At 35.3% G+C, this 24,538-nt stretch overlaps 1 protein-coding gene across 2 annotated transcripts in view; it reads right to left on the bottom strand.

Moving 5' to 3' along the window:
- Positions 1-7,480: 7,480 nt before the first annotated feature.
- LOC6642195 (CUGBP Elav-like family member 2) overlaps positions 7,481-24,538 on the bottom strand; it is an 83,683-nt gene continuing 66,625 nt past the window's right edge. For both annotated transcript variants that reach the window (XM_002065477.4, XM_015178394.3), the window contains exons 5-9: positions 22,710-22,891; positions 22,342-22,639; positions 22,060-22,281; positions 15,732-15,878; positions 7,481-7,859 (exon numbers count right to left, since the gene is read on the bottom strand). In XM_002065477.4, coding sequence (XP_002065513.2) covers positions 7,588-7,859; positions 15,732-15,878; positions 22,060-22,281; positions 22,342-22,639; positions 22,710-22,891 — 1,121 coding nt within the window. In that variant the 3' untranslated portion in view covers positions 7,481-7,587. The remainder of the gene's footprint in view (positions 7,860-15,731; positions 15,879-22,059; positions 22,282-22,341; positions 22,640-22,709; positions 22,892-24,538) is intronic.

Below are 24,538 nucleotides of genomic sequence, written 5' to 3'. Positions count from 1 at the left end.
GCATTGCCACGCACATCCTCATCCCCATCATCATCATCATCATCAGCAGCAGCAGCAGCACCAAGGAATTGCAACTGGAGCTGGCGGATTGAGGATTTCAAACTGGCAATGCGCCTGCTATTACCCCCAACTGGAAAAGTTGAAGGGTAGATAGAGGAGACACAAACACACAAACAATTTAGCGGCGTTGCAATGTGGATAAACAATCACTGGCTAAGAACAAAGGGACATCCAGAGAGAAAGCAACAAAGATTGCCAATGGCAGCTTTCATCCTTCTAAATGGTGTCCTTAACAGACGACTTCAAACTGCGTTTATGCGCATTCTTCCCTCTTTTTCATCGTAACAATGTTTTTGATGTTTACAACAAATTATCAAACAAGTTTTGCGATTGGGTTAGGTAAAATGTTGAAAAAGGGCAAATTCATCAAAATCACTTAAGATGACGGAAATATTGACAAAAATCTTGCCAAATATTTTCTGAAAACAATAAGCAAATATACTGAATATCAAAAAGAAAATGTCAATCGTTGCTATTGACTGAGAGGATAGTTATCTGAAGAGGATACTTGGAATGTGGAGTCCAAATGTTCAGATTCACTCTGGTTTGGGAGATTTTTCTATTCACATATTGATCAAGTCTCCTGATCTGAATGTCATCAATAACTTGTGGGGTGAGATATAGAATCAGGGAAAACAGAAAAAAGGGACAATAATCGACAATTGTGTTAGTGAGTCGAAAATGATTTCGATAAAGTCCTGCCAAGTTTTGATTAAGAGTATCCCGAACCGAATGGGAAAAGTATTAGGGCATTTTATAATTAATGGGATAATGTAATAGAAAACAAATTGTGCTAATCTAAAATCCATAAAGCTAAATTTTAAGGGGTGTAACCTATTATTTTCATCCTGAGTGTATATTGTGTTGAAGACGTCTCATTCTCTGCGTTACAAACATCGGAAATATAAGAAATTATAAAATTAGTTACAAGTTTTAAATATTTTAACTTTCAAAATGCTTGCTATCCATTGGAAAGTATATTTGTGTCTTTGAAATATTCTGGATAAAATGATAAGATATTCCTGGCATAAACCAATTCGATCGATCGATTGGTCATATCTTTCGTTCTTCATTATCATCAATAGATGCAGAGAAGGCGATTAAAATTCTGTGCAGCGTTTGCCACTCTTGCTGAATCCTGCTGTATCCTGGCAGTCATCGATCACACTACAAATAGAGCTCAAATTACGCACACACACACACGCACTTTCACACGCACACGCATTCACACAGACACACATGGAGAGGAGGCAAAGTGAATTCGATTTGAAGTGGTTGGGAAACAAGAGAAAAAAGAAATGGCAACCTTTTGGGAATCGCTGCAATTTTGCACGTGAACACGCTGCTCATCCTCATTCGCGTCCTCTCTATATCTATCTTTGTCTCTTGCATTTCTCCCCGTTCACTTCGCTTTGGCTGATTCTCTGGTCGTGTCGGTTAGTTCGCCTCCATATCACTTCCAGTTCACTTGACAGATATGGTGGGGGCGTGGCCCAAAACGCCTTGCCCATGTTTTTCTCCTCCTTTTTCCTTTCGCGTTCTATTCTAAATGCATTGGCATTGCGGCCTGCTGGAAGAGATAGAGAGAAAAGGATGCTACTCCTCCTAGTTGTAGGGATATCAGCCAGAGGTGTAGCAGATGTATAGATTTGCCGTGTTGCAGCAGCACGGCGGGGAGAAATTCTCGTGGCACTGAAATTGTTATTTTTGTTGTTCTGGTTCAGGGCAACTAACCCAGTTTTTGCGCTTTTCACTGATTGAGACAAAAATTGATGCGGCTTTTATGACAGGCACTCGTTCCAACCAACAGCCCCCTCCTCCTCAGCCATCCCACCACTCAACCGTCTCTTGTAGGATTTGATTTTTCTCTCTCTCACTTTTGGGATATTGCATATTGATTTCGCAAATGTGCCAGGGAATCACTTGTGGGACTTAACAGATTCATTACAAGCACTAAAAATATTGAAACTCTTTGATTTTCTTTCTAATTTTTTACCTTGTGATTGTTAGAATATTATTAGGATTCTAAACGATCATCTTTCTTACATAATTTAGACCTTTTTAGGCTTCGATAATCTATATTTGTTTCTTTCATCTCTTTTCAATTCAAATGAAATATACATATTCTTAATTGACGAAAATGAAGAAGGTAATTAAATCACTAAAATAGTCATTCCGTTTTTTCGGTTGTAACTTTGAAATAGCTATAGAAACTGACTTGAAATTAATTTGCTTTCATATTAACATAAACTTAGGAAAGTTTCAGAAATTATCCAACCTTAAAAGAGGGCTGATGATAACCCTAACATTATCACATCTATAAGTTCTTTATAATCTTTAGGTGCTCCAAATCTGAAGGATTAACATCATCAATTCTCGTCAATTCTCTGAGAGCTCGAGCAAACTATCCATCTTACTTTATCCTTGATAATTTACAACGTTTCTGAGACTCTTGGAATTCCATTGCTTCCACACCTGCTTCTGCGTTTTAAGGGATTAAAAATATCCTGGCTAAACCTCCTTATTATTGTGCTCCATCGTTGACGCTTGGAAGAGTTAGTGAAATGCCAAAAACTTGTTTCCCAGCAGCCATAATCAAAAGCCGAAATATTTGAACATGCCATAGTATGTGAAATGTATGCATCCTGGTACCCCCATCCCTTCCCTTCCTCTCTCTCTCTCGATTATTCCCCACCATGTCAAACACACAATCGTGCACTGTCGGTACCTTCATCTTTGCCGTTTCGGCTGTCGACAACAAGAGCACAAAACTTTTCCACGCATGATTTAAATGCGAATAAATCTTGCGTTAAGACTAGCCAAACCAAAAACTCTAAAAGACTTGGAGATTTCAGATTATGCAATGTGTGACGGCGGCGGCGGCGGCGGCTGCGTCACGTAGTTTGGGTAAATTTTGTTTACACGTTTTAGTTTTCGAAGGAACTCCCCCCTGCACTCCAGCCGCCCCCACCATTCCTTACTCACACACACACAATTGGCATAAACTTTTTCATATGCAAATCGCAAGTTTAGCAAAATATTTCGTTTATTGTTGAAGTTTTCCCTTTTAGTTTGTGTTGAGCTTCGTCAACATTTTCCATCAAAAAAAAAATAAAGAAGAGAAATAATAAAAAGAAAATATATATAAAAGAAAAACTTCTGTGATAAATTGTTCTCCCAAGGACTAGAATGAGAAATTTTTATATAAAAATCATGACACCGTTTTATTGATTTAATTTTGTTTTTCTTTCTGTGTGTGTTAGTGTGTGTGTGTTGAATGCCATATACAATATATATATACCTACATATATACACATATATATATGTTTAGATTTTACTTAACTAACTTGATGTTTTATCACTAGATTTACGTTCTCGCTATTTACTGTATCCTCTTGTCTTTCTTAAGATGGTATCAGCAAATTTTAAATATCAAATGCCCTTGCAGGAGCTAATCAAATTCGTTTAGGCAATTTTGTAAAGCTAACGAGAAGTCATTGAAGAGAACCAACCGAATTTTTAGTTTATTTAGTGATTTAAATGGTTTGATTTTTATAAGCAACTGCATCTCTTTCAGACTTTAGCCCTATAACCAGTGGGAGATTGATCTCAAAATTTTTGGTAAAGGAAATCGGCCATTTGAAGGCATATTGAAGGAAAAATCATTTCACATTTTACCAATTTCATCCTTAGATAAAGTCTCGGTTGGGGGAAAATCCTCGGACTCTGGGAAATCTAGGAATGAATGAAACTTTTCCACTTCAAGGATCCGTCACTGCCTATAATCCATTGAAAGGGGCAATTCCAAATTATTTGTTAAGCTTCTAAGTCGGATCGAACAGCAGACTTAATGAAAGTTCAGACAAATCAATTCAACTATCAATTTAAAATCTAAGAATTGGATTCAACATTGGCAAACTTCTTGTTTTAAATCAAATCTTAAATTTCAAAAACATTAAAAATCAAAAATGACTTCGCATTTGAGCTAAACGATTTTTAAAGTCCTGCAAGGGAATAAGTAATCAAATCGGTGGAAACCGAAATAAAAAATTTTCATGAATTTAGTTAATTACAATATTACAATTTTGCTTTAATTAATTCTAATTTATGCTTAAACATCTATACAGAACACACAGCCTTGCTTTGTTTCTCTAAAAAATTACACTTAAATTGTTAATTGTTAATATGGTTTTTTTTTACACATTTAATTACACCCATGAGAAATGCTTAAGCCTAAATGGAAAGTGAAAACTGGGGATGAGAGGGGAGAAGAAGGATAATTGTGAAATAAGTTTTCATCTTGTTTTGTTTTTTAAAGCCACATCCAGATAGTTTGTTATAAAATGCTTAGTACTAACTATTTTATTTATATTCTAGACTAGACAACAAAAAGCCAAAAACATCAAACTCTCAACTGAAATACGAATACTGTGATACCCTTCTATAGTTTGCAGTAGGTTAGTAGTATATATTAGTTCTCACACTTGATTGATTTGTCAATGCCAGGCCAATATTATTGAGTAAAGTGTAAGAATATTTTTTAGGTTTTTTTTTTCTTTTTTCGTTAATTTTATTTTCACATTTTTTTTTGTATTTTTTTTATAAAATTATTTTGCTTTGCAAGCAAAATTAAAAAGCAAAAAATAAAGCGGCCTTCTCCTGGTACAAATAATAAATTATCGTACAAAGCCTTCTTTTCACAGTTAACTTCTTCATTTTTCTCATATTCCTCTTACTGAGTTTGAGTTTCCATCTAAAATTTACAAGTTCCTTAGGATTTTTATGTGACAGCAATTCGGTTTATAGGGGGCAGTAGCAAGATTCTTCTTCAGATTCTTCTCTCCACGCTTAATGGGTGTTTATATTTATATATATATACAATATGAAGAAGAAACGAGATGATGATCCAATAGCAAAATATATATAAAAAAGAACGTTGGCATACAACTGCAACAACAAAGAGAGAAAAAATAGAAAATTTGATAAATAAAAATCTTAATTTTGGAATGTGGCTAACTTAATGCACAGAACTTACAATGTTGTTGAACTCCCCTTGGAGAGATTGAGATGAGATATTCGCAAAATAGAAAACTTTCCACCAATCCGATCCAATTTCATCCAGGGAATTAACGTCTACATGAAATCTAATTGAAGAAATATTAAACAATTAATATAATCAATTTAAATGTTTAACTTTACAATAAATTCAATGTATGCAAATAAAATTTACAAGGCAATTTTCGGGATTACTCTCAACTACGTTTAGCAATAAAGGAAATAAATGATAAAAATTCTAAAAATTCTAGAATGTACATCTTAATGTTATTGCATTATTATCTACCTAATATAAATATAATATTTCTGATTTTTAAGTTTATCTAAGTTATGGCATATTTTACATTTGATTCGATTGAAGGTCTTGGCTGAATGTTTTTTATGGCCAATATCTCCTTGTTAATATCTATGCGAATCAAACTTTATGTATATTAAAGCTGAGAGAAAGCTATTTTTGATATTTTTTAGAGTTTTTCAAAAGGAGTAGAAAGTAATGAAAGAGTTTTGTAGTAAAAATCAATGGCAAAACTACTTGACCAACTCTAATGGCAATATTACTTGACCTTGTTATAACTTTGCTATCCTAAGCTATATTACTATGTCCCTTATTAGCACTAAGAAAAGTATTAGTAATAGTTTTTTTTACATTTTATATTAAGTCTTTAAAAGAATACTAAATTCAAGATTCTTGAAATTAAATTAAATGAAATTCTTGATAAAATTTGAGTGGAGATCTAGGCCATATCAAAGTTACATAGAAAAATGACATTAATAAGCTTAAAAACGATAAACTAAACTGATTCACAAAGAAAAATATAACATTAGACAGACATTAGATACCGATCACGAAGTTAAAGTTTGGAAAATCTTTCCCCTAGCTCGTATATGAGAGAATAAAATCCCGTTAAATAGCTCTTGATAATCGTTTTTTTGTTTCATTTTTTGATATTGTGCAGAACAGAAAACATAACTTTATTTAGATATATATATGTATGCAAAATATGGAAAATAGATACAGGTGTGTGTTTGTGTATATATGAGCTGTTTGTGTGTGTGTGTGTGTAAGCGAGTTTTACATAAAAAGAAAAGTAAGCTATGGGTATATTGTGAACAGAAAATATATATATGCATGTATATATACTATCAGATTGTTGTTTAAACATATCCAGACAGAGAGCGACAAAAGTTTATAAAAATAAAAAGAAAATAATAATTAATATCTAAGAAAAACTTCATAAACATAAATTTTGATTTCATAGTTAGATTTTTTTTTTTTTTTGGGTTTTTTGTTGTTTTTTTTGTGTGTTTGTGGTTATTGATACATTTTTGTTGGTTTCTTTACAAATCTCTTAAGTAACACTCAAAAGCGAATGAGAAATGATACGTTTTGTGTTTAACTATAGACTAAAAGTTTTGTTTATATAATAATAATATTAAATTAAGTTTAACAAAAACATATTTGCTTCAAAAATTCAGTACAAATAAAAAATAAATCTTGTGTGTTTGTGTGTTAATAACAAAAATCAATAAAGAAGTCGTAAAAGCTAAGATAATCCATTGAACAAAACAAGTAACTTGTATTTTTTCTTTTACTTAACTAATTTTAGTTTCCGTTTACTTTTTTTTTTGCGTTTTTTGGTTTTATTTTTTTAAGAACTTCATGGTAGAGCAGTAAAAAATATCGAATAAACACCATCTCTAATGTAGTTTATCGATAGTTTTTTGCTGCTCTATATTTGTTGATATTGTGACTGATGATGAACAAATCAGAACAAAAAGTACTAACTACTACTATATATATATATAAAAGTTTTTATATATCGAGGAAATTGAACAGATTTTGTCATGTTGGGAAAAAAATAAAAAGAAAGAAGAAATTGTATGGTACGACAGTTTAAAAAAATTAGGCAAAAACAAGTCGTAAAAGTTATTGAAATTATGACCAAAAGGAATTACAGGGTATCATTGATTTCTTTTCTCTTTTCGTTTTTTTTTTTTAAGGGGAAAGGGTATACGTTTTGCTACTTCAAACATTTAACGTGCTAAATTATATATATATATATAAAGGATAAACTGTGCGTGTGTGTGTGTTTTTGTGGTTGTGTGTGTGTGTGTGTGTGTGTGTAAAATGTCTCTTTTTGGCACATATTTTTCATGTCTTTTTCTTTCAAAATTGTATACGTACAACGTAGGCTTCTTCTTGACTGATTCTTTTTCATTATAATCTTTTGTTTAGTTTAGTTGCTTGGTTTTGTTTTTTATTTGGTTAAACTTTTTGTTTTTCAAACGCTCGCGCGCTCTACACACGGGCGGACGTTGGGCGCAACCCCTTTTTTGCTTTTGCTTCATCGCTCTCTTTTCTTCATTTTCGCATTTTGACTACTCCATTTGACAAATTAATTTCGTTTGCTAATATAAACATTTTCGGTTGATCTGATATTTATGTCTTCGCCGGTTCCTTCCCGTTCCGCCTTAGTAAGGCTTTGAGGCGTCTTTGGGCTTCTTGAGTTGCACCTTCAAGCGTTTTGTGCCCACTTGGAAACCATTCATGGCCTTAATGGCCACTTGAGCCGAATCGGGATTATCGAATGAGACGAAGCCAAAGCATTTCGATAGACTAGTCTGTTTATCGATAAACACCTTGGCCGAAATCACATTGCCAAAGGGTAAAAAGGTTGAGGCCAAATCCGTGTCGGTGAATTCTTGCGGCAGATGATATATGAAAAGATTACAGCCTTCGGGACCTGAAAAGATAAAAGGCAAATAAAATTGAGTTAAAAAACAATTGCATACTTTTGAGAAGAATAGAGTTAGTTTGGATTAGAAATGTTAAAGTACTGGAATAAATTAGCGTTTAAAGCACATGAAAAAGAAGAAAAATCTATTGCATACTTTTGACTGCTTTTTATTGAAACACACCCAGTTGATAACACTTAATTGAGATTACTGTGCACAAGTAACTGAAAACTTGATTCCAGACCGAAACTAAAGTCAAGACAATTTTCACCTGTGCCAAATGGGTAATTAATTAAGCCAGCAAACATTCTAAGCGTCGAACGAAAACCACTATGAAAATGAGCAGACAAAAGCTGAAATTATATGATGAGCAGAGCAGAGCAGAGAGATAGTCAGTGGGAAGAGGAGACGAGTCAGCTGATTGCCAAAACGGATACGGAAATGAGGCGTTCAAGTGTGTGAGTTAGACGAGACCGAGTCGAGTGTTGCGTGCGTGTGTGTGTGCGTGTGGGTGAGGAGCGTGAATGGTTGACATTTTGTTTAGTAGCACGTGCCGTCTCTCGGCTGCCAGCCCCCTTCCTCATGCTCTCCTCTTGCCACCTCTCTCTATCGTTGTCATATTAACAGATGCCGCCTCCATCGCGTAGTGCTGCGGTTGCACTTTTCGTGCAAATTACTGTCAACGTCAGCCAGCCGCCGGCGGCATCAGCAGCAGCAGCAGCAGCAGCTGAGGCCACGTCAGCAGTCGCGTTTTCACTTTCGTAATGTTGCTGGCTGATGCTTTTTAATGACAACGAGTCAACCATATACTCTCTCACATACTCATGCTTCAAGTGGCAGTTGGCATTTTGTGGGTTTACACAGTTTTTTTTCTCTCTCTAGAGAAATTTCTTCTTTAATTTTCACTCTTTATTTTCCTCCATTCCTTATCCACACATTGATGCCTCATCATTTGTGTAATTGAATAAGTTTGTGTCGCTTTCGCCCCTCTCAATCAATCAGTCAGTTAGTCATTGTCGTCATTATTATATTTGCCCAGAGTCCTATTAATAACATCGATATGACGACTGACATCCCTTTGTCATTGAGGTAGAACAGAAAGCTTACAGTGGATATGATATTTCTTCGCCCCACCATTTACCTCTCTCTACCTGCATTCATTGACTTATAGGCCATGTAATTGTTGTTGCTTCTGTAGAGAGTGAGACAGAGTGTGATGTCTTTGTAATTTTGCCCACACCTGTCAATTAATTTAGAGCTCACATATATCACCTGGAGAGGAGCGAGCTGGAGTCGAGAGGGAGAATGGGAATGGCAAATGCATAGGTAAGAAGATTCCCTTGTCTAATTAAGAGGCATGAGTGCCAATTAAAAACGCTGCTGGCTATTGAATTACATACAACGACAACGAGAGAACGACAATGACTAACAAGCGGCAACACGTGTGCAAAATGGACAACAACAATAACAACCATTACGGGAGGCTATAGCAACGAGCAGGATAAACGAAAATTCTCAGACTTCTTAATAACAATAATAATCATAATTAAATGTACAAGACACGCGCAGAAAACAAGTGAAAACACATCAAAAATTGTTGCCACGGTAAAAACACAAGCGATACACAGAAATATATGAAAATGCTTAATGTACCATAATATTCCAACAACTAAATTTCGTTAAGAAAAGAAAAATCTATTAGAAAAATCTGAATTCCATTTAATATTATTTGTTTTGGTATGTGAAAGCTATTGACGGACTTGCCAAAGATATATTTTTATACCATACACCCATAGGGTGAAATGGTATATTAAAGTCGCCAAAATGTATGTAACAGGCAGAAGGAAGCATCTCCGACCCCACAAAGTATATATATTCTTGATCAGGATCAAAAACCGAGTCGATCTAGCCATGTCCGTCTGTCCGTCCGTCCGTCCGTCCGTCCGTCCGTCCGTCCGTCCGTCCGTCCGTCCGTCCGTATGAACACCTAGATCTCGGAGACTATAAGAGCTAGAGCCACCAAATTTGGTATGCAGTCTCGTGTAGTATGTACGCTTATCGAGTTTGTTTCAAATTTTTGCCACGCCCCCTTCCGCCCCCAGAATTTACATAAAACTGTTTTTCTTAAAAAGTATAGCAGATAGAAACATCAAATTTGGTTTATATACTCGTTTAGTTAGCGCGCAGAAAATAATTGTTCCAACTTTTTGCCACGCCCCCTTCCGCCCCCGGAATTTACATAACTCTGATTTTCTTAAAAACTATGAAAGCTACCGACATTAAATTTGGTACGTAAGTTAGCCTAATAGACGCGCAGATATTGACTATTTAAAAATTTTGCCACGCCCATTTCCGCCCCCGAAAATTAAACAAAACTGATTTTCTAGAAAACTAACAAAGCTAAACTCACCAAATTTAGTATGTATATTGGCTTAGTATGCGCGCAGAATACATATATTTTAATATGTTGCCACGCCTACTTCCGCCTCCATAATTTAGAAAAAACCGATTAGCTCTTGCAATTTTTTGACCATCGCGATCAAATTTGGCAGACTAATAAATCTTATCTATTTCTATCAAACTACCAAATTTGATTGAAATCGGACTAGAAACATACAAAATATACGTATGAACGTATTTTGCTACGCCATCCATAAGGGCAGAATTGGCCGTTGGCTAGTGGCGGCGCTAGAGTGCTTGTGTGTTTGTAGAGTGAGCGAGATACAAACGGTATGAGGCATGTTAAAACAATTTAGTAGACATACATTTGGTTTCTAAATATTTGTTTCACGTGGTGTATGGTATACCCAAGTCGGCGAGACGACTTACTTACTTCATTTTTTTACTTTAACAATAAATTTGTAGCATACTATTTAGGGCAAAAACGAGCTTAGAGGTCAACTAAAATTTGATTGATGTCGAAAGTAAAGTTTTCACTTGAAAGTTAATTAATGATTAAGAACCTAATTCTAGGCATACATAAATAAATGTGTTACATTTTATGTTGCAGAAAATGAAGCTTTAAACGTAGCCGCCTATCTCTGTAATGTATCCCAGTAGATCTAACTAGCAACAAAAAAAAAAAAAGGAGGGATAAAAATATTTTAAAAATTCCAGATTGTTGCAATCGCTTTAGAGCAAGAAGTAGCAAAAGGCAGAGGAAAAGAGGAAAAAGATAGCAGCAGATAAATTCACAACATGTGGAAATTTATCAAATGACGACAACGACGACAACAGGAAACAACTTATAAGCATGTAGACAGAGAGGCACAGGCCCAGGATCAGGTCCAAAGCCCAGAGAACCCAGTAAAATTAAGCAGGAAGGAAACACAACAGATAGAATAAGAGTGGAGCGAGTGAGAAAGAGAGCGGTAGAGTAAAAAATATAAAGAAGTAAATAAATATAACGCTTTAAATGTGCACAGAAGGGGGGAAAAATAAGAGAGAATAAATATGACAGTGACAGACGATGGGATTCCATGGAGGTTCTCTCCCCGTTTTTAGCTCTCCTCTAGAGAAGAGATTGTGTTGGGGAGTTGACCTCTAAGGCAACAGCAGCATAACCATTTGGACCTCTTCCGGCTGTTGTAGGAACACAGTTCGGAGGAGCAGCCTGCAGCCCACTGGTTTAAAGTCATGTGCATAAGCCGGAAGTTGGAATATAAAATAAGCAAATGCTTGGACTGAAATAGCCGGCTAAGAGAGCAGCAAAGGCACGGTGGGGGGGATGGGTGCTGAGGAGATGGGAGATGACAGCTGCTTGGGGAAGTCAAAAGATTTGCGACTTATGTTGCTAGTGAGATCCAGCTATAAATCCAACCAAGCAACCACCCAACCAGCAAGTGAGTGATTATGAAGAGCCAAACATACACAGAGAGAAAAATGCTTTAGAATTAAATGAAGTTCTAACTAAAACTGGTTTTGATATCTAAGACAAGGATCTATCTGTTGAAAATAACTAACAAAACTAGTAAATTATGAAAATAAACGAGGTTTAACAATATCTTCGGATATTTGGAAATCAAACCGATATCAAAATCATTTCCATCAATTTAATAGCTGAATTGTTGTTTTCTCAGTGTAGAATCAGCTAGCTTTATGCATCAAAATCAATAAAATTTAAAGAGACAGATAAACTAGTAGACACAACTCATATATTTTAAACCGTTGCGCTTCTCTTTGCCCCCAAAGAACCCATTCTGCTTCGGTCATGCCCTTGAGAAAAATATAGAAAAAGAGGGATAAACACACACACATGAAAAAAGATTAAAAGAAAGAGAGAGAGAGGCTTTGCCTAACATTGCAGGCGACATCCAAGAAAATGGCTACAAAAAATGCAACAAAAAAATGAATAAAATCTGTTAGAGCGGGGCAAGAAACTACTGGAGGGGAATGAGGAGACAGCAGACAGGCGGGTAAAGAGGATATGGCCAACAAGATGCATCAATAGGGAAAACGTCGTCGACATCGTCGCTTCGACTTGGCGGATGCCGCAGCTTTTGCTCAACGGAAGAGGAAAATGCAATATAGGAAATCGTTTTTCGCACACAGCGCAACCAAACATAAAAAAGGAAGAAAAAAAACGAAAAACCCAAGAAAATAGGGAAAAGAATCCCGAAAAAATGCTTTGAAAGACAAAACAGGAAGTTTATTTGTATGGGAAATAAAGAAAACTGTTAAACATATTTTTCTGCATTTCTCCTTTTTCGTCTTCTTTTTTGGTGGTAAACACAATTTATGGATATGCGAAAGAAAAGCGCTGCAAAGTATGCAACGAAAAAATGCAAATGGCTGAGGAAAACTTTATCTGAGACTCCATTTAGCGATTAAGCGGATTTTGTAAGGTCTTGAAATGTGAAATTTAAAATTCGAATTGAAAGATTTTATTGGACAATTAAAAGGTGAGGTCTATTGAGTAATAATCCATTAACAATTAAAAATGTCTTAATAGACTCTTTTATTTAGATCAAGCCTTTTTGGTGGTAAAGGAAAGCAATGAACAATATGACCTTAAAACAATTTTAATTCATATTATAATTATCATTAATTCACATCAATAATACTATATCAAGAAGTCAACAGGGAAAATATATAAAAATATATATATGTGATTAGGTTAAACACAAACGTCAATACGTTTTATCTAGACTAATTATGAATTTAAATTGTGTTTTTATATTACCAAAAATTATCTAGTTGGCAAGAAAACAAAATAACAAAGAACTACCTTTTTTTTCGACTTATGTCTTATATAAAATAAAGCCTTATATTGCTTCAATATGTATATATGTATAACTATTTTAGGCCCAATCTTTATACATTATTGTACATATTAATCTCTTTAGAGATTCTTTCTCTTTCTCCTTTCTCTTTCCACAAAGTCCTACATTTCTTATTATCTTTTAATTGTTTCTCAAATCAAACTTAAATGTACATTTTACTATTGCCTTACGTTATTCCATCACCTGTTTATAACTCAATCTTATCCCTTCCAAAATTTCATTTTGGCCAATTCAAGGAGGTTATCTCATACCAACAGTTGCCACTTATTTCAGATTCCCCTCAACTAATCTCTTCTTTATCTTAATGCTTAGAGTTAAAGCTTTTTGCTACTGCTTCGACGACTGCTGACACAAATCCTTCAATGCCAAAAAAGAAGAAACGTGGAAAAAACAAAAATCAATAAGATCAATCATCTGTGTATATGCTACACGTTGCTGCTACATCTCTCCTATTGCTGTCCAACAAAGTTATCCTGTTCTGCTCATCCGCCCCGTCTCCACCCCCTTAAGACCTATCTAACGTGAATTTATGGGGCAACATTCTCAAAGATGGAGCTTAAATTTTTATCAGCTTTTGACACAGTGTAAATATTACACACTTGACACACAATTCCATTAGTCAGCGGAGAGACTTGCCTCAAAATGGACTGGACTGAAGAGGTGGTAGAGGAGGAGTTGGTGTTGGGGGAGAACACTCGATGTCGATATCAGAAAATATTGCAATTGCAGTAGAGCAAAGTGAGAATTTTCCTTTTGGCACACATAACATTAAAGTTGCAAACGACTTGGGAGCAGGAGGTGGTTGGGCGGGTGGGAGGCACCACCAATAGAAGCTAAGCAGATACGACAAGCATGTGTAAAGCGATGGCCAAAAGGAGCGTGGTGAAAGGGAGTTGCAAAATGCAACGGAAAATGTTTTGGCATTGCACATTTTGCCATATTTCCGGTTACATAAGCAAACCAGTCAGACATATAGAAAGAGATAGAGTTGAAGAGAAAGAGAGCGAGAGAGAGCGTCAGACAGTTGGAGAGGAGAATTCTCTATAGAGTAACCAAGTCATGCCATCATCATATACATGTATCTATAGAGAAGCATTCATATGTGTTCTATATAATATATATATTTATATACATACAGATATAGGTATATGTATAGTAGTGAGATATATTTTCGCAGTTGACTGACTTGCGGGGGTGGACTTCTCTAGTCTACTCTTTATTCACTTTTTTTATGCGACTTTCTTTATGGATTTGCTGCTGCTGCTGCTGACTCATGACGTCGCCGAAAAATTCTCTTCCCCAAGGAGAAAGGGAATGGAATGGAGGGGTGGGGGTGTCTTGTTGTTATTGTCTAGAAGCAAAACAAATTGCTTATGTTATGCGACATGTGAGCTGCCATGTTTACTTCGCTTGGTTTGCTTTTTGAAAGCCATGAGAATGTACATATAAACAGAGAAAAGAGTGGGAAATATAGAGAGGATGGGAAGAAAGAATAATGATAACTGCACTAAAGAGAGTCGTGGATAATTATTATCAAAGTGTAGAAACCCCAAGACATAATCGAAAATGGGAATAAACTCTGAGATGGCGGAAATAAACCGACAGAAGATAATCAGTTTCGTTGACCTTTTGAATGCGAAATCTGATCTCGTCTAATTTTCGTGAATAATACAGAAATATATCAGGGAATAAACTACTTTACCATAAAGCTAACTCGATCATATTAACACGTCAAAAGTCAGACAACTTCAGAAAAGGAGAAACTAAAATATTTTTATATTTTAGTTATAAAAATTTGTAAAATAAACAAAATTTATATGATTTTCAGGTAGGATTTTTACAATTAACATAAGAAATTATCAAAATCAACTAAGGAACTATAAATAAATGGTTCGCAGATTATAGATTTCTTAGGATTCTCTTGTTTTGGCTCCTAACAGGGCTAACTATTTAGAGGAGGTTTCAACTAAAAAGTGGATGAGAATGATATAATTTCATTACCATTTAATAAACACAATTCCTTCTAAATAAAAGATTGTGGTCACTAATAAGCAAACGATTCTTAATGAAATGCAAAAAAAAAAATTGCACAGAACCTGCAAAACCTGTCAGTGCTTTGGGATTTGAAACATTTTCATTGTTTCTTATTATTTCATTCATTCTTCATATTTTCTCATTGTATACAGAGAGAGTTTAGTTGCTACGCTTTTTATTTAGAGCAGAAAATTCATTTAACTGTCCAATATTTTGATAGATGACTCATAGAATGAATGGAGTATTAAAAATGCAAGAAGAACAATGGGCTATAGAAATGGAAGACCCAGACAGACAGTCGTCAGTGAGAGAGACAGACAGACAAACAGATACTCTCAGTATCTCAGTCCATATGAACTGAACAGAGTTGTTAATGCATTTTTTTCGTAGTGGCATAGACAGACAGAGAGGGAAGATAAAAAGAAAGAGATGCAACATTTTTGGTAACATTTATCAAAATGTCAGTGGCATTTAGACATTTCTATTTTCCACTCGTGTGTATGTGTGATGGGGTTTTCTGTGTGGTAACCCCCTCCTCTCTACGTTTCGATTAAATTCACTCACCTTCAATTTGCTTGCCAGCGGCAGCTGCAGCTGCGGCACTTAGAGCGACGCTAGCCAATGGCGATGTGGACAATGCAGCGCTGCCAAATTGCGGTAAACCAGCGGCTGTTGACATATATGCCGATGCCAATGGATTTGGATCGGACCCTGTGGAATACATATCAGAAAAGAGAGAGAGAGAGAGCAGAGATTGAGTTAGTAGAGAATTTATTTCGAGTGTCAAAGCTGCCAAAGTAAATTACAATTTGCTATAAAAAAGGAGAATAATATAAGCAGAACGAAATTATAAATGTGGTTGCTTATTGAGTTAGTAGTTTAGTTAGTATGTGACTAATTTTGTTTGTTTATGTAAGGCAAATTATTTATATAAAGATTTATTAACTAAGTGAAACAAATTAGAGAATTAAACTAGTTCTTCTGTGAACTAGGGCCACAATTATTCGTTATTTATGAACTAATTCGAAATGAATTAGCAGTTCAGGGTTTGAAATTACATTGAATAATGAATAGAGGTGCTAAAGAGAAGGGAATAGTTAGTTCAGAAACTGTTATGTTCTTTGAACTAATTCGCTGTCCTCCAGGTTCACTCGAGTTCATTCAATCCGAGAAGCTCTTTCCGTTGGCACATCTATTATATTGATCCGCCCTTATTCCTTTGAATACTTTTCTTGTAAATTTACAGAAGAACTTCGAAAGTTTTCCCTTCGAAAGACAAAAATTGAACCAAATACTGTAGAACTAAAGCAAAAGAAAGTCATACTAACAAAATTTCAATATCTTTCTCCAATGTTAGTTTAGTTTAGTTTAGTTTCGCGAACTTTTAAAATGTTTTCGAAAGGTTTCAAACCAAAAACTATGTGTATTACGTATTGCATTTGCTGTAAGATTTTCTAGTGTATAATTATTATTTGGTTTGGGGTTTGGGCATATCGTTTGGTGTTTCGTTTTCAACGTAATTAATCATCAAATTTCACACGCCACAAGCAGAGGAGGACGACATTTGATTATTTTGCACTAGTATACCCATCAAAAAACCCCAACCAATAGCAAAAACCTAGCCAACCAACTACAATAATAAATCTAAAATTAATTTATATGTTGGTATGAGTGTGTGTATGTGTGTGTGCTAGTGTGGGTGTATGTGTGTTGGTTTGGTTGTGTAATTTGACGCCTGTTTGTTTGTTATTTAGTTGTTTTTGCGTGATGTTTTGTTTTGCCATTGGCCACATCAACCGTCGCCTGAAACGTCGACGACCTCCAACCTTCCCCACCAACACTTCCCCCTGCCTCCCTCTCACCACTTTATCGTCACCGTTTTCGTCATGCAATGCAATTTTGTGGTTTGCAATCAACCCACACATGACCCCGGACCTCCATGACGCCCGCCCTTCGTCTCTCTGTTGCTCTTGGTGTTATTAATGAGATTTTGGAAAATATTCAGAGTTGAATAACTAATTGGGCTAATCACAAAAACAAAATGTGACATGAACACACACAATAATAATTTCCAGTTGATCAACAAACTGACGAATGCTTGTGGTAATGCTGCACGAAGTAACAAGCATAAATACCACATGGCCCAAAATGTCAAGAGCCTGATAATCATTAAAGCATCCAATATGTAGGTACTTATTCATGGATTAAGAGTCGTCTTTTCTCAACTAAACAAAACGTAATCGGCAAATCCAGGCATTACCTTTCAACAATCGAAGTTGACAAGAGTTTTAAAATTAGTAACCCTTCTTGAGGAACTCTCCTTGATAAATCTAGAATAAAATGTAAGTAAAGTCAGAGGCCTCGTTCTTTACACTCTTTCTTTTTGTAGAGGAAAACTTTTTACAGATTCTACAGATTTAATTTCAAAAGTTTTTCCTATGATGTAAAGGAAGTGAAGTGAAGTTTTTGGTTTTTTTGGTTAGGTGTTGCAATCAGTTTTCTTGCAACGAAAATTGTAATTTAACAAAAAGAAAAACTTTTTCCCTCTCTTTTTCCTTCTCACTCTTTGCTGTGAGTGTATGTGTGTGTGTAACATATTTGCCTAGAAAATTGTTTTAATTGTTTGAATTCTCCTCAGGCGCCTCAGTAAAAAAGAACAAGAGTCAAAAGTCAAGTCTAAAACTAAAGAGATAGAAATGGTAAAGAGCCTGGCTAACTAAGTTGGCCAATAATAATCCACATGAGTGGACTTTTAGGTTCTATAAAATGAACAATACAAACATAGAGAAAAGAAAAAAACAATTAGACACAACAACAGAGAGAAGAGAACGGAAATGGCCTATAACTATTTCTGTAGTTGTCTGTTTTTCTTTCGTTTTTGTACTTTAGAAAATTGTTCGAGTAGGAAAATTGTGAAATTTCATGTTGTGCACACTGAGCGAAAAAACGTGTAAAAACAAACGTAATGGAGAAACAGTACAAAAAGAGAAAAGTAGAGGAAGAAGTTCGTGAAAAACGTGTTGAAACCTTAAATCAGTTGGGCAGCAGAAATAAGCAGTAGAAGGAAAAAAGGGCAAAGGTTTAATTCGGAGGGTTTTTGAGGGGCTTTTTGGTGGTATAAACTACATAGTTTACTGCACTTCACAAAACTTTGATTAAGATTTTCGTTTGTTCTTGTTGCTGCTTTCTTCCTTCGTCTTCGACTAGTCCTGGCTTTTGTGTGTTGTGTGTTTTTCTGTGTGTGTGTGTTGCAACTTTGACGGGGCACAGAATAAAAAAAAAAAAAAAAAACAACAAAAAAAGTAAAAACTTTTTGAATTGGTTGTGTTTGAGCTGAAGCTTTTTCGCTCGTCTTCATTTCTTCTTTTGCAAAGATTGTTGCAGAATTTCCATTTTCCTCCCCGCTCTCTTTTTTCCCCATTTTTTTTTGTTTTTTTGTTGTGGCATGTTGTTAATAAAAAAAAAAAAAAGTTAATGGACAGAGAAAAAGTTGATTTGTGTGTGAATGTCAGTAGAAAACCGTTGCTTGGGTTTTCTTTAATTTAAAAAAATAAAAATAAAAATCATCTGCCTTGGGTATATATTCAAATTTGTCAAACTGAGCAAAGAAGTTACCAATTCTCTCGGATCTAAATATTTAAATCAATCAATTATTATTATTGTTCCTTTATTTCTATTTCCTGGTTATCCTCCTAAATTGAATTTTACCATTTATAAATAACATAATTGATATTGAAGCCACACAACAAATTGTTGATAAATTTAATATAGATTCGTTTACGTTCTGTTAACTTTGAATGCAATTTAGATGCTTAGTTTTTGGTATCTTTCTATCAAATGCAAATCTGCAGCAATTATTTTTCCTCCACACAGCTTTGAATCGTTATTCCATGAAGCGCAAATAGAAAAACAAAAAAAAAAAAACGAAACAATTTGTGTTCTGTTTTGTTGGTCAAACACAAAAAGTCAAGAGTTGCCGCATTTTGTTTGGCCAAAATACAGTTACAGAAATGGCCACAAACAACAAAACGATTTGCTAGTTTAGAGTTTATCAAGTTTTTTTCTTGTGCCAAAATATGAATTGTTTGTTGCTGTTGTGTTTGTTGTTCTTGCTGTTGTTAGTTGCACATGAAGTCTTTCTGGGCGTCTTTTCTAAGAATTTTTAATATTTCATTAAATTAAGTGGAACTCGTTCAAGTGGCAGGCAGGCACGAAGCATACAGCACGCGGCAGGAAAAAAAAACACACTTGGAAGGAACTTGGCTAGAGCAAACTCCTTGAAAAAGTCAACCAAAGATAAAATAAATAAGGATTCCATATTCCTTTTTGAATCATATATGTTCACATGGAAAGGTTAGTCCAAGTGTTTATAGATATATAGTATTTTATAGATATAATATCTACATATATCTTTGCCATTTTATGTACATATTTTTATTTGAATTAGTATTTTACATTAGTTCTGAATATATTTTCTTATTTTTTTTACCAATCGAGAAATATTGCTATAATTGGAATAATTGAGGGTCACAATTTATGAATATTCAATATATATTAAGAATCTTATGTATACTTAACAGATCAAACTACTATAAATTAGTCACAATTTAATGCTAACAATAAATAACAATTTCTAAATAACCACATTTCGTCAATACCTTTAAACCAATAAAGTTAATTTTTTTACTTCTTTATAAAATGGCAAACATTTTGATATTTCCTTTTAGATTTAATTCAAAGAGTATCCAAAATTCGTTATTGCAAGTTTATTTTTTTCGGGATCTCTTCTTTTAATTTTTGGCATTTTTCTGGTTAAGTCAGCCGCAGATTCTTTTTTATTTCATTTCTTTGGTGAAGAAATTAAGTTGAGGGTTCACAAAAATTTAACAAAAGCCTTAAAGTGAAAGGGGCAGAAGCTAGCAAGCAGCAAAAAAAATAGAAAAGTGCAGTGTGGTGCTGCTGTGCGTCCATGTTAGAATAAATGGAGATGGTCTATGACATGGCTTTTACTTTTGGGGAAAGTTTTTTCATTCTTTTTGTGCTGCGCCTGTCTTTGCCACATTTAAGTGGAATTTTTGCTTCATCTTTTTTTTTGGAGGGGGAAAGGAAAAACGCAAGAAAAAAATGCAAGAGACAGGCCATAATTCTTTTAGCAACTTATGGTTTTTCAGAAGCATACGGCAGAAGAGAGGAGAGACAAAAGTGAAAGAGCCAAATTCTTTAAAAAGAAACTAGAACTGGTCAAAAAGAGAATAAGCAATCCCCATGTCATGTGACAGTTTTGAGTGAATAAAACATATAGATTTCAAGTACAATTTGGAATATTAACCAATCATAAGGGCTCAAAAAAAAGCTAAGGATATTCGGTATATAATTTATAATTAAATCTAATATTAGTCTAACAATAAATCATTTTAATCAACTTGAAATTTCGTTTACCACACTACTATATTCACTAAATTATGAAATCGGTTTGGATGATTGAATTCTAGACCCTAGATTTCTGAAAATAATATTGAACTTTATATGATTTACATAAGATTTTTCCGTTCTTCCTGTAACTGATACAAGATGCAATTAACTGTCTCACGATAGCATCACTAGTTGCGAATTAAAACTGGGAATTGCTTTTCAAGTAGTATTGCAATTTTCTTCCTCTGATGCGAAAAAGTGAATGGGGCACAGGCATTGAGGATGCCAACGCACCAACCCAGGAGCAGCAGCAGGACTTGGCCCCATCACCAATTCTACTACTCTTTATTCATTCCACTTTCACGACTGGGATTGCCTTTTCGCTGCCATAAGTTCCGTGTTGTTAATTTCACAAGAGAGTGTAACTTGTAATTTTGTTGTATGTTGCAAAAAGGAGTGATGGAGGGGGAGGAGCAGGAGAAGGTGGTGCTCTCTCACTCGAGTGAGAGCGGTGCTTCTCGGTGTTCTCCCCCCATTTACCATCAACTTTAACTTGTGACGTAAAACAAGCACAGTCGCTCATAGTGCCACGTGAAATGTTACGTCGAACGCTTCGTTGGCTTTAACTGCCACACGCAATGGCAAAAGATATGGAGACGATGTGAAAAAAAAGAGAAAGAAAGACTTAATAAACGCAAAGAAAATGGCAACAAAAACTCAAAAATAAACCAAAGAGAGAGAAAGAGCAAAAACGGAAAATTCTCACCTGTTCCGCCGCCGCCTCCAGATGACGATGAAGACGACGTCGCCGATGATGCCGCCGCTTTGGCAGCAGCCTTTTTACCCAAAAGGCCTAAATCCATATAATATTGGTAAGCATTTGTTTTGTATAAATAGAAAAAATTTCCAAAGGATAGAGAAAGGTTAAAAAAAGGGCTTTCCAGTTTAAAACGTAATTTAACTAATTGGGCATATGCCCAATATGCATAAGTGGCCAAGTGGAAAACTAATACACTGTCCAACATACATTGGTTTACCAATGTGAAAAAAGGATTCAAGTAATGACTTTAATTCGTTTAAAAAGGCGTTTTAAGATTCGAAGTTTCGTGTAATTTCAAACGAATTCACTTGAAATGGTTAAGAAATTGAACCTTTACATTAGAACTCAATTGTGCAAGTCTTGTGACTTATAATATCTATGATTAGTTTCGTCTCACAATTGTTAGGAAATTAATTTGTAGGACAGTGTTAGTAGAGTGAAAAAGGCATGAAGAGTATCTCAAGGATTTCTCATATGCATAAATGTATCTTATAGGTAGTAGGAGGCCGCTAAAAATAATCCACAAGATAATTGAAAATCAATAAAAAGGCACAGACATAACACATTCATGTTGTTGTTGTGTATGTGCAACCCAACATCCTCTCATTGTGGGGAAAGGAAGGTTACTTAAGTTAGTTTATTTCCCTCCTCAACACTTACACAATAAGGCAGCTGTATTTGTCAGCTGGGCACTGCCCGGCGATGTGGCAGCGGCTGCTGCAGCAGCATTCGACAGTCCTGGCTGTCCTGCCATGGCCGCAATAGCTGCCAGATTCTGAACAGTCATCGGTGAGAGTAGACCAGCCGCAGCAGCAGCACTGGCCGTGGCAGCATCCTGAGTTTGATTATTCTGCTGCTGAGCAGCACCCAATCCAGTCAGGGCTGCAATTAAAAATCATTTTAACGTTCTCCTTGGTTGAAAATTTCGAAAAAATAATTTACCTTGCAGCAATTGCTGTTGCAATCCCACTGCCTGCAACTGTTGCAGCAATTGAATGGAGGCGGGTGTTAAGGCATCTGCTCCCAAAACTGGCGACGGTTGTTGCGGTGGGTTTGGCAATATAGACGTGGAAACACTTGTCGGCGTTTGGCCCAATGGTATGTTTATATTAGTGGCCAAGTTCCATAGATTTGCCTGTATCTGTTGAATCTTCTTTTGCTCCTTTTCTTTTTGTGTATCGGCAAATTTGACAACCAACGGCGATGTGCAACCCTCCATAATTTTATTCTGACTAAGCGTCTATAAAAACAAAAGACGAAGGCTTATTAGTTTCGAGCCATTTTTAAGTTGAGCCAGCGATTTTACTTACCACTTTAATGGCCGAAATGGCAGCGTGTTTTGTGGCAAATGTGACAAAGGCACAACCTTTACTCTGTCCGTTCTGATCTCTCAGCACTGTGCACTCCTCAATGGCTCCGTGAACTTCGAATAATTTGCGTACGTCGTTCTCGTTTAGTTTCTTATTTAGCATGCCCACAAACAACTTACGTTCTGCAAATAAAGAGAAAACAAATTTAAAATTTAAAAAATTGTTCACATGTAAATAATTTATTAGGTTGAATACTTTCTTATACCCCTCCAAATACAAACTTAGTTACAATAGAGTGAATTAAATTGTTAAATTTTATAAAACAGTCATTAGTCAATTAAAACTGTTGCGGCAAATAAGAAATTATAATATAATTCTCAATCAGTTAAAGCAGATTCTTTAATAAACTCCTTTTATTCAAATGATTGAAAACTCATTCAACAATAACTCATATTTTGAAGTGAAAGAGGTTGAAATAGTTATAAACGAAGTAAAGATAAGGGCATAGAATCAGTAAGGATTTATAAAAACAATACTAAATCCTAATCTTTGAGGACATTATGTCAACTCATTCCTAAAGAACTGTCTTAAATTGTTAAGCAATCACTCCTTTAGCTGGAAGTAAATGCTTAATAGAAGTGTGTTTATATCTTTGGATACATTTGAAACTTCCTGGTCAACATTCAAACTTTATACTGTGAATTTTGCCAATTCGAAAATTCGTTTACATTCCTCTGTTAGACATTTAAGCTTTTAATTTTGCATTAACTTTATGCATAGGTGCACCTGACTACTCAGATTTGATTCATTGTCAGTCGCAGACCTTAACCTTGGTAAATTAATCGTTGCATGAATAACGCGGAAGCCCATAGCCAACCGCATTGGCCTTCTAAGGTTAATGGTAATATAATATCAACTTGGCTACAAGTGGGTTATTGTCGGATGCCTCCCAACTAGCTGAATACCATAAAGCCCCGCCCCTCCTTACTTCCCTGCCTTCATCACCTGTTTGGATCTGGTTAAGGCGGACTTTGTCTGGCAATTGTTGTTGTTGTTATTTAGTGTTTTTCCGAATGCTCAATTAATTTTGCATAAATTGCAACAATTTGCAATGCATTCCCTTTTGTCCGATAACTAATTGGCAGGCATTTAACATTTTGCCAAATATTTGCACTTTAGCTGCCACGCCTCCACCCTACACACCCCCATATTTTTCTACGCCGCCCTATCCACTTCTAGCCAGTTCGTTTCTCTAAATTGTTAGCTAATTTATTTGCACAAACACGCCAAAATGCGCAAATGCACAAATTAATTGTTATCAAATAGGCAATTTAGCCAACGAATCGAAAGAGTGAAAGATAGGTAAAGCGAAATGAGAGGGTTAAAATTTCCCAAATGAAGTTAAAATGAAAACTGGCCAAAAAAACAGTTGTTAATTAAAAAACCAGCATAGAAAAATCTACGCAAATTTAAATTTACGTTTAAATTAGACTAAAAGTCAAATGGTTCTCTCTTCCAAACTTCATCATGAAATTCAATGAATTTCAAATTTCAATTTTTCTTCTTCGAGAGCTGACTAAGCGCAGTTTGCTTTTCTACTACTCCTTCTCTCCTTTTATGAGATCTGGCAAGATTATGATAATATAGCTCAAATGCAGTTAGTTTTTGCTGTGCCCCTGCCCTTGCCCCACATTTCTACTAGTTCGTTGCTGCAGTTGCAATTGCACAGTTGCTGTGCTAGTGGCAATAATCATAAAAATAATAATAATAATCCATAGTGCGCTGGCTCTGCCATGCCACTGGCTGATGATGATGCTCCTCTTTTTTCC

The sequence above is a fragment of the Drosophila willistoni genome (assembly GCF_018902025.1).
Source record: "Drosophila willistoni isolate 14030-0811.24 chromosome 2R unlocalized genomic scaffold, UCI_dwil_1.1 Seg167, whole genome shotgun sequence".
NCBI classification, from domain to species: Eukaryota; Metazoa; Arthropoda; class Insecta; order Diptera; family Drosophilidae; genus Drosophila; species Drosophila willistoni.
Note: the sequence above shows the minus strand (reverse complement) of the source record. Positions and strands in the feature narration are given on the sequence as shown.